At 58.7% G+C, this 8,828-nt stretch overlaps 3 protein-coding genes across 3 annotated transcripts in view; 1 reads left to right on the top strand and 2 right to left on the bottom strand.

The window, feature by feature from the left end:
* Nucleotides 1-400: 400 nt before the first annotated feature.
* Nucleotides 401-2,658, bottom strand: VOLCADRAFT_82194 (uncharacterized protein; the record flags this gene model as incomplete). Its single annotated transcript, XM_002953347.1, has 4 exons — nucleotides 2,418-2,658; nucleotides 2,203-2,300; nucleotides 1,544-1,747; nucleotides 401-841 (listed from the first exon to the last, which is right to left on the bottom strand). Exons 1-4 carry the CDS (start codon nucleotides 2,545-2,547, stop codon nucleotides 401-403), a joined length of 873 nt encoding a protein of 290 aa, XP_002953393.1. The 5' UTR covers nucleotides 2,548-2,658.
* A 151-nt stretch (nucleotides 2,659-2,809) lies between these two features.
* Nucleotides 2,810-5,674, bottom strand: VOLCADRAFT_63648 (uncharacterized protein; the record flags this gene model as incomplete). Its single annotated transcript, XM_002953346.1, has 7 exons — nucleotides 2,810-2,884; nucleotides 3,025-3,187; nucleotides 3,708-3,910; nucleotides 4,410-4,497; nucleotides 4,795-4,889; nucleotides 5,087-5,274; nucleotides 5,359-5,674. 7 exons carry the CDS (start codon nucleotides 5,672-5,674, stop codon nucleotides 2,810-2,812), a joined length of 1,128 nt encoding a protein of 375 aa, XP_002953392.1.
* A 462-nt stretch (nucleotides 5,675-6,136) lies between these two features.
* Nucleotides 6,137-8,828, top strand: part of VOLCADRAFT_94145 (uncharacterized protein) — a gene marked incomplete at both ends in the record, with an annotated part of 4,474 nt that continues 1,782 nt past the window's right edge. Inside the window, 5 exons of the mRNA XM_002953445.1 lie at nucleotides 6,137-6,508; nucleotides 7,121-7,222; nucleotides 7,494-7,529; nucleotides 7,784-7,876; nucleotides 8,370-8,768. Coding sequence (XP_002953491.1) covers nucleotides 6,137-6,508; nucleotides 7,121-7,222; nucleotides 7,494-7,529; nucleotides 7,784-7,876; nucleotides 8,370-8,768 — 1,002 coding nt within the window. The remainder of the gene's footprint in view (nucleotides 6,509-7,120; nucleotides 7,223-7,493; nucleotides 7,530-7,783; nucleotides 7,877-8,369; nucleotides 8,769-8,828) is intronic.

The raw sequence follows: 8,828 nt of genomic DNA, 5'->3' as shown, positions 1-8,828 counted from the left end.
CTGCAGATCTACTTAGGAATTGCCAACTTTCAGTCAGCTGTGTGATCCGCCTTTCCACCGCAGCTAAAGCTGTGCCGATTAGCCTTTCCACCGCAGCTTAGCATCGCAGTCCAGGCCATATCGTTTGCGCGGTCACAAGCAGAGCATCAGGAATCAAGATGCGGTATGAAGGCATGGCCCAACCGGCAGGGTCCAACCGCGGGTTCCTCGCCGTCAGTAAACGCGAACATTTTCTTTTCATCCTTACACACCACTCGAAGTCTGGAAAGAATATTCGGTCCCGTGGTAAGGTCCACCGCTATGTACACGTGTGCATTGTCATAGATATCCTCATCACATTGACCTTATGAAAGCCTGCGATCGAGTTAAGCAGCATCCCATGGAGTTGCCGCGCGCATGCTCACGAGGCCGGCACGCTGACGGCTATCCCGCTGCCATTGCAGCTGCCGGCTGCCGCTCCACCCACCGCTGTTGGCACCGCCAGTGCAGCATGCTGCTCCTGAGCCATTCCTGGTATGCTACTATGGTGTTCATGGACTAGCCCCGGCTGATCCAAAAGCTCCGGCATGGCTGCCGGTAAGTCGTGCATGGTGGGCAGGGACAGGTCGGCGCCTGGGCACGGCTTGTCGCTGCCCACCAGCACAGTCATGCATCCCAGGCCGTGTGCCGAGGCCACATTGCGGGTCGAGTCATCGAAGAATATGATCTCGGACAGCCCCACGCCCAACTGCTCTGCCACTAGCTGGTAGATGCGCGGGTTAGGCTTGCAGAGCACGCCATGAGCCACATCGAAGCCGTGTGAGGCAGCCAGCTCCATGACGTTCTCAAAGTAAAACATGCCCTACAAGGTGCATCGGGGGAGGAGAGCAAGAACGGCATGATATGTTGCAGCACAGCTCGCCATATGGTGAGGTCCTGTTCATGCGCTGGCCTGTTGCCAGACGTTGCCTCCTCCAGCGCCTCAATAAGAAGACCCCTTAATTCCAAACGTGTTAAAAGCTACTACGAAACAACAATCCCTGAACATCCGCTGTTCTATTGTAAAATCCTTGGACTGCCTGCCCGCGTGTTCGAGCCTGTAATCTCGCCGCATGCTGCATGTATCTGTGAAACCCAATAAGTCGTGACATCAACTCACTCGGCTTCAGGTCTGAGCTCAAGTTCCTACGACCCACATGGCATATGACCCGCCAACGAAGCGCATGCACACACGTACCCTAAACGTGCGCATCTGCAGTCAATCGAAACTGCTACACAAGTTGTGACAACGATCGGCAAGTTCTTTGTCCTCGTTGCACAAATAGTCGACAACCGTGATCTGGTTGGTCGATTTCAACATCTACATAGAATCGTCCATTATGGCAGGGCGCATGGCACTCTTCGCCCGTCGCTCAGCTTCGTAACAATCTTTACGGAAACATATTATCAAGCAACTTGGGAGCCGACATGTTTTGATGTCCCACCGTCCAGGGCCAGCCCCTCTACCGGCTCACATGCAGCCCACCTACCAAGGGTGCCGCCAACACACCTGGCGCTCACTCACCTGGAAGCAATCGCTCAGGCCCATCCGCGCCAGTGCACGCTCCGTGTGCACACGGTTGGCATTGGTGAGGATGTACTTGGGCAGGTCAATTGAGCACAGGATATCCCGCAGTGAGGGATCGGGCTGAAGCAGAGTGTCGTAGTCCAGGGCCCCCTGGTGCACGAACTCATGCCAGTCGTCGTAGTCGATGCGATACCCAGTCGCCTGGAGAAGGGACCAAACCAACAAGCACCACACCAAGGGTTTTGGAGGCAGCCATGCAGCACCTATCATGGGGAGTACGGGGCTGCCAAAAGCCGTGCAATTTTTCTTGACAGGGGAAGTGCCGTGTTATGCACTTGTGAATACGGACGCGCTTCCGCTGGTCACAAACGGCGGACCCCCTCAACGGGGCTTACCCTACCCCCTCAAACACGGAGCTGTGGAAAGAGCGTGCATGCACATGGGTGCTTGAGGCAGAATGCATGCATCTAGATAACTTGCGTCGACCTGAGATTGGTCGCGCTTGAAGGTTATCACTGGGCGCTTACTCGTCGTATCGACAAGAAAATGACCCCAAAGCGAAGTAGCTGGCTAGCGCGCGCCCTGCCACGATGCATCAATTGAAGGCTCTATCCTGCGATGACACGAGTCTCCTTAGGATGTTCGCATGTACTTACCACCAGCCCCGCTAACGTGGTGCCATACGCCAAATAGAGCTCCGTCGTCTTGGCAGCAACTTCATCCTGAGGAATGCCCAGTTTTTTCACCATATATTCTGCAATCGATGAGAGGCGCGTCGGCACGGCGATAATAATCCATAACGGCACAGTGCTGAAGCAGATGATGACGCGGCTGTAAAGTGCAAGTGCATATCAAAGAAGCAAAAAAGCACCTTGAATCCTCTGCTTTACGATTGCAGGTATCTGGTGTACTCGATAGAGAGTATCGTCCAGGTCCACCAGCAGAACCCGCGGAGCAGGGCGCCCCTTGGCAAGGGGCCCCGGCGCATTACCTACTGTCATTTGCCCCAGGTTTATTAACTTAGCAAGCAATCGTTGCAAACCAATGGCTTTTGGTTGTTAAACCTTTAGCGAGCGACAGAATAATTTTACAGATGAACACTTATAAATGAGTCATTATCAGAAATTTATGCGTAACTAATGGCTAACGGATAAATGTCCCATAATGGTTTCATCAGAAAAGCTATATAAATCGTACAAATCCAACTTCGCTTTCGTACCCCTAGGACTTCTCCAAAGGTCCCAGCATGTCCAGAAGACGCCATCAAAGTAACTTCGGGAGCTGCAGGGCAGAATGTCGAGCAAGGCGGACGAGTACCTCGCCTGCCCTAGCCTCGACCTGCATTGGCCATGGGAAATTCCACGCATATGAAGGCTATTATGCAGTCGTACAGAGAGTTGCGCAACCTGAACTAACCTACAATCCAAAGCTTATACCTAAAAGCTAAATGCCGGCAAAGACATGACATGGTCACCCACCTTGACGTCTGCCAGCTTATCCGCACGTGTATGCCCAACGTTAACAATCAGCAATTTCGCCCCCGCAGCTTTAGCCGCCTCCACAAGTCGATATGCCGAATATACCATGACACTAGTCCCAACAACCAAAAGCGTGTCGCTCGAAGCAATAAGCGCAGCGGCTCTGAAACCAATGCAAGTTGGGGACGGGGCGGTAACGTTCGAAACGGTTTCCGTTGCTGGCCACGTCGCACAGAAATACCATACACAGCAAAATGCCCATAGCCGATCGGACGGCCTAGTCCCCGAGGAGTCAGTTGCATCGGCACACGGACACACACACACACACACGGACACACACACACACACACACACACACACGCGCGCGCGCGCCCCCCCACCACACACACAAGGCCAGGGCTGCGACAATATCCTCATGCCCCCTAGCGGACGGGAACCACCTCTCATGCAGGGAACCCTTCCCGAGGGCTCTTCCCTTCCCACCTCTGCCGCCGCTGCTGAAACGGAGAAAGCTGAAGGCCCTCGTGGCCAGTTGGTATACAGCACCACTGCGCGGGTCCGCACCCTCACGGGCTGCACACATCAGCACCGCAGCCGTGGATTCATCCGTCCGCATGCCGCACGTCCACGCGCGCCCCTGCCCTGCCCCGCCCTCCCCCCTTGCCCACCTCCCCCCTACGCACCTCTCCTTGCGCTCCTGGGGTAGGTTATCCCCGAAGAACACCACGTCCGGCTTCAGCGTGCCCCCGCAGTCACGACAGGGAGCCACTCGAAAGCCCTGACCCGCATCCACCAGCTCCACGTCCCCGTCTGGCCGCTGCATGGGAGCTGCACCACCGGCACCCCGCGAAGGAGGAGGAGAGCTGGAGAGGGCTCGTGTAGCGGCCTGCACAAAACAGCCGGCCGGTCTTTAGGCTTCTGTACCACACCAGAAACCACGTCAGGTTTGCGGCTACTAGGAATTGGCGAGGTGGGGCCGTAAAGCATAACGGAGGAAACAAGCAGGCTATTAAGCGGATGCGATAGCGGTTTAAGGCTGGCCGTAGACCGCAGGGCGCAGGAGCTTGAACCATTACTTTCACCGGGGCAGCAAGGCCTCTAGCTGCTGCCAAGAACGGCGAGCCCTGATACGCTTCTGCTCCACAGCAGGCTTCATACTTCGGGATGCTACATCAGTCCGTACATGGAAGCCTGGACATGACCTGACATCCGCATCCCTCCTAAAAAAGTTGAAGCGGCCCCCGTCGCGCAATGAGCTACCGCCGCCGCTCCCTCCGTCCCTTCCCAGCAATTACCACGCGTATGTCATCCTGGCCGGTGCCCACCCGCAGATTCTGGAGGCGCTCAGCTGCCGCATCTAGTGGGCGGGCGCCCAGCTCCGCCACGTGGGCCGCCACCGCTGGGTTGAGGGCGGCAAGTGCGTCCTGCAGAGCCTGCCGAGGGGAAAGGCGGCCGCAGTCCAAGCAGACCACGCTGCCAGGAGGCAGTGCAAGGGCGGTCAGAAGGTTGGCAGGTTGGTGCAAGATGAGCCGAAAGGAAGAACGCGAAAGAAGACCACCACACATCCATACGGGTTGTTGTGAAACCAAAAAAAAGGTCTCTCAAACACTTTGCGTTGTGAGACCTATTGTGAAACCCATTGCGAGAGACGGACAGAGCAAGCCAAAAAGGACGCTTGTGCTTTCCCGGTTGATGGGTTCGGGTTAGGTGCTCCAAAGCTTGCAACCACAGTTGCATCCTCGCTCCTCACCCTTCCCCCCTGCCGCTCACTCATGGCTGCTTCCGTGCAACTCCAGCACCTCCCGACTACCGGCCCGGGTGTGCAGCCGGTCCACGTTCTGAGTCACGATGCCGCTGACCCAGCCCTGGGCGGCAAGCAAGGAGTGGGTAGGGGGCGCTAGGTCAGCGTCCTGTGTCAATGGTTTGCGTTTCATCTCGGCTTGTCGAACAGCACGAATAGCCCAAAACAACCTTCCAAGAAGCACCGGGCCAGACCTCAGCAGAAGGATAGACAAACTCGGGCAACCTGACCTTGCGCTAAGCTCTCCTGCACCGTGCTCACCCGCCGCTCCAAGTCCGCCAGGGCGAGGTGCGCTTCATTGGGCTGCGTGGCGGAGAAGCGCGGCCATCCATAGAAGGAGCGCGCCCAATAGCGCGCGCGGTTTGCAGGGCTGGCCAAGAATTGCTGATGCGTCATCGGTTTGAATCCGGTAGAGTAGGCGCCCTGGGGAGAACGATAATCGGGCACTCCTGCATACGCAAATGGCCGAGTCTCACCGAGGGGACTTGGACGTCATGAGGAGGTACGGACGAAGGAAGCTGGAGAAAACAAACCTGATTCGGTACTGCATCCTGCACCTGTGAGCACGACGAGCCGTTTGCTATCCTGGAAGGCCGACACCAGCTCCGAGATTTGTGCATCAGTCGCTGGGGGAGCCACAGGCGCTACCCGCGATGCGGTATGAGCAGCTCTACAAATTACACCGTGAGTTGGGTACGAAAGGCGTGAGGTGAGTATTTCACGGTTGATCACCCGTTCTGTGCACACACGACACCGCTCTGCACGTAACCTTTCAGAAGCTCGCCAACATGAGGAACCTGGCACAGCTATACAGCGTGCAACAGCGACATACTTCAAACCTACCGGCATAAACCTGAACTTCTATTCCGAAGCGTTTTCATTACACAACGCATCGTGTTTTGAGCATCACAACGGTAGAGCCCTATCATACCATTAAAACGCCTTTAATAAGTGCTATTCATTCTTAGGGAGCGACACTGAATCACAGGTTGCCATATGTCCACCATCTCCGGGTACGGTACGGGACAAATCACAGGACGAATCCAGCGCACGACTTGTCCTCAGTGCGCATCATAAACTCATAGTCAGTCTTCCACGAAGTTGTGTAAATAGCTCTGCTTCGTATTTCCCCTACATTTCTGATTTGCGCATCCGACCAGCAGCCCCAAGGAGCCGGTCCTCCTCGGTGTCGCACGCGTTACCGCCGCAGCCGAGCTGCAAGGCCGATTCCCCCACAGGCCGATATCCTCCCTAATATCTCAAACCCCGTTCCTTAACGATTCTTTACTGACTGCCGCATCCCTTCGCACGATGCGCACCCTCGCCCTACTGGGCGCGCTGGTCGCCCTCTCCTTCGCCTTGTTGCTCGCTGTCCCCCTCGACCATGAGCTGTCGTACGGTTTCCTACGAAACACTACTGCCACGGCTGGCTCCATTCCTATTACCCCCGCGGACGGCCTGCCGTACACCCGGCGCAACATCCGCTTCGACAGCCACGGCACATCCTGCGACGCCTGGCTCTACACGCCGCTGCTGCCGCGAGCCCCCGGCGCCGGGGCCAGTGCTAGCATTAGCTCACGATTCCCCGTCGTCATTATGGCGCATGGTCTCGGAGCTCAGAAGGATCTAGGGCTCCACCGCTACGCGGATGCCTTTGCGCGGGCAGGGATGGCGGTGCTGGTGGTGAGCGTTACACCGGTGACACGTGTCGTGTCATAGAGGCAGCAGGCTAGCAGGCGGCCTAGGACATGAAAAGGCCAGAAATCGCCATAATGTCTTCCTTCGTGGCAACCTTCTTGACATTGGGATAGCCGGTTTCTAGCGGGCGGAAGGGAATGTGGGTCTGCTAACCTGCCGCTGCTGCTACTGCCACCCTTGCTGCTTTCTTTTACTCAGTCGGTCATGGACCACAATAGATGACGCTGGAGCAACCGCAGGAGCTATTGCTGTTGCTACTGCTGTTACTGATATTACTGCTGCTGCTGCTACTGCCATTGGTGCTGCTCTCACGCAGCAGCCTCTCACATGCGGTCCTCCACCACCTCCACCTCCACCTCCACCTCCACCTCCATCCGTCCTCCAGTACCTTGCGGTGCCCACTTCGGGTCGGGCTGGTTGCCGCTGTGGTGCCGCTGACTATCTGTCTGTCTGTCCGTCTGTCTGTTGGGGCGTCTGTATGGCCCGCCACCCCCTTCCTCCCCCCCCCTCCAATGCCACCCATCTTCCCGCTATCATCATTGTTTACCCACTCGCCGGCTTCCTCCACCCGACCGCCCCCTACCGATGTGGCAACAGTTCGACTACCGTACATTTGGCGGCAGTGACGGGGAGCCCCGGCACTGGGCCTCTCCCAGCCGGCACTTGGCGGACTGGAGGGCGGCACTGGGCTTTGTCAAGGTGTGTGTGTGTGTGTGTGTGTTCCGGTCATGCGGGCTGGCTGGCTGCCTTCCTGCCTGGCAATGGCATGATGAACATTGGGCCGAATCGCGCTGTAGGCGGGGACCCGCTGGCCTCACGTCCTCACGCAGCAGGCAGCTCATCCTGCTGATCCAACCAATCATCCCCTCCCGTCGCCCCTCCCCCCCCCCTCCCGGCCCCTTCCCGCCTCCCCTTACCGGGGGGTTATCACGGCCTGCGACCTCCCGGACCACCCCTCCCGCATCTCCAGTCGGGCAACCTGGGTCCCGAGTACGACATCGAGAAGGTACGGCAGGACGGCTTGCGGCTGCAGGGCTGCAGATGCAGCCGTAGACGGAGGTCATGAGGCCTGGTGGGAGCGTAGACCTGTCTATCGCCCGCGGGGCAGCGATGTGCGCGGGGGTGCTCGTCCACTGCTCCACTTCCCTCGGCACCGGCACCGGCACCAGGCCGGATGAGCCCCCCGAGCCACCCCCTGATTTCCCCCCACCCCCCTACACATACGCACCTAACGGCCTACCCCCCTCCCTCCGCCCGCAGGTGGCGCTCTGGGGCACCTCCTACGCCGGCGGCCATGTGCTGGTGGTGGCGGGCGAGCAACCCCCGGGCAGTTTGGCGGCCATCGTCTCCATGGTGCGGTGGGGCGAGGCGGGGGGAGGTGGGAATCAAGGGGCAGTGGCGTGTGCGTGTGTGCGTGTGTATGTGCGTGTGTGTGTGCGTGTGTATGTGCGTGTGTGTATGCGTGTATGTGCGTGTGTGTATGCGTGTGTGTGTGCGTGTGTATGTGTGTGTATGTGTGTGCGTGTGCGTGTGTATGTGCGTGTGTATGTGTGTGTGCGTGTGTGTGTGCGTGTGTGTGTGCGTGTGTGTATGCGTGTGTGTGTGTGTGTGTGCGTGTATGTGCGCGCGCTCTAGCACCAGCGCTAATGGGTACGCTCTAACAGGCCTGAAGCTGATCTCCCACCCAACCCGCATATCCCCCTGTGTGTAAGTGTGTGTGTGTGTGTCTCACCACTTGCGTGCGCCTTTCGCCGCATGTCGCAACAAAGTCCGGGACGTTGCTGCTCCCTGAACCCCCCCCTCCCCCACGCGCACCCCTGACCCCCCGGCCGGCGCACCCCCTCAGGTACCGCACCTGGACGGCGTGAAGGCCAGTCGAGCCAGCGTGCGCCGCCGGGGACTGCCCGCCTCCCTGCGCCTCCTCGCGGCCGGGCTGCACGACCGCCACCGCGCCGCCACCTCCGACCTCCTCCACGCCATTGCCACATGGCTGCACCCCAAACCCCAATCCCACCCGCATCCGCTGTACCCTCATTCGGGTGGGGGGGGGCGGGCCGAGGCCGCGCTAACCAGCCCGGTGACTGCTACGTCGACCCAGCCGGTTAATGACCGTGATGCGAGTGCCGGGGCAGGAGGGGACGGTGGCTGGGTTTCTGTGTTGCAGAGGCGGCTGCGGGAGGTGCTAGCGCCAGTGCTGCCGCCGCCGCACTCCTGGCCCCGCCTCCCCCCCGCCTACGTCAAGTCCGTGGGGCTCGACGGGGAGATGGCCCTCATGCAGCTGAGTCCCGAGCAGTGAAGGCTACTG

This window comes from Volvox carteri (assembly GCF_000143455.1).
Source record: "Volvox carteri f. nagariensis unplaced genomic scaffold VOLCAscaffold_36, whole genome shotgun sequence".
Classification (NCBI taxonomy): domain Eukaryota; kingdom Viridiplantae; phylum Chlorophyta; class Chlorophyceae; order Chlamydomonadales; family Volvocaceae; genus Volvox; species Volvox carteri.
This window is presented reverse-complemented; position numbering and strand designations above follow the sequence as displayed.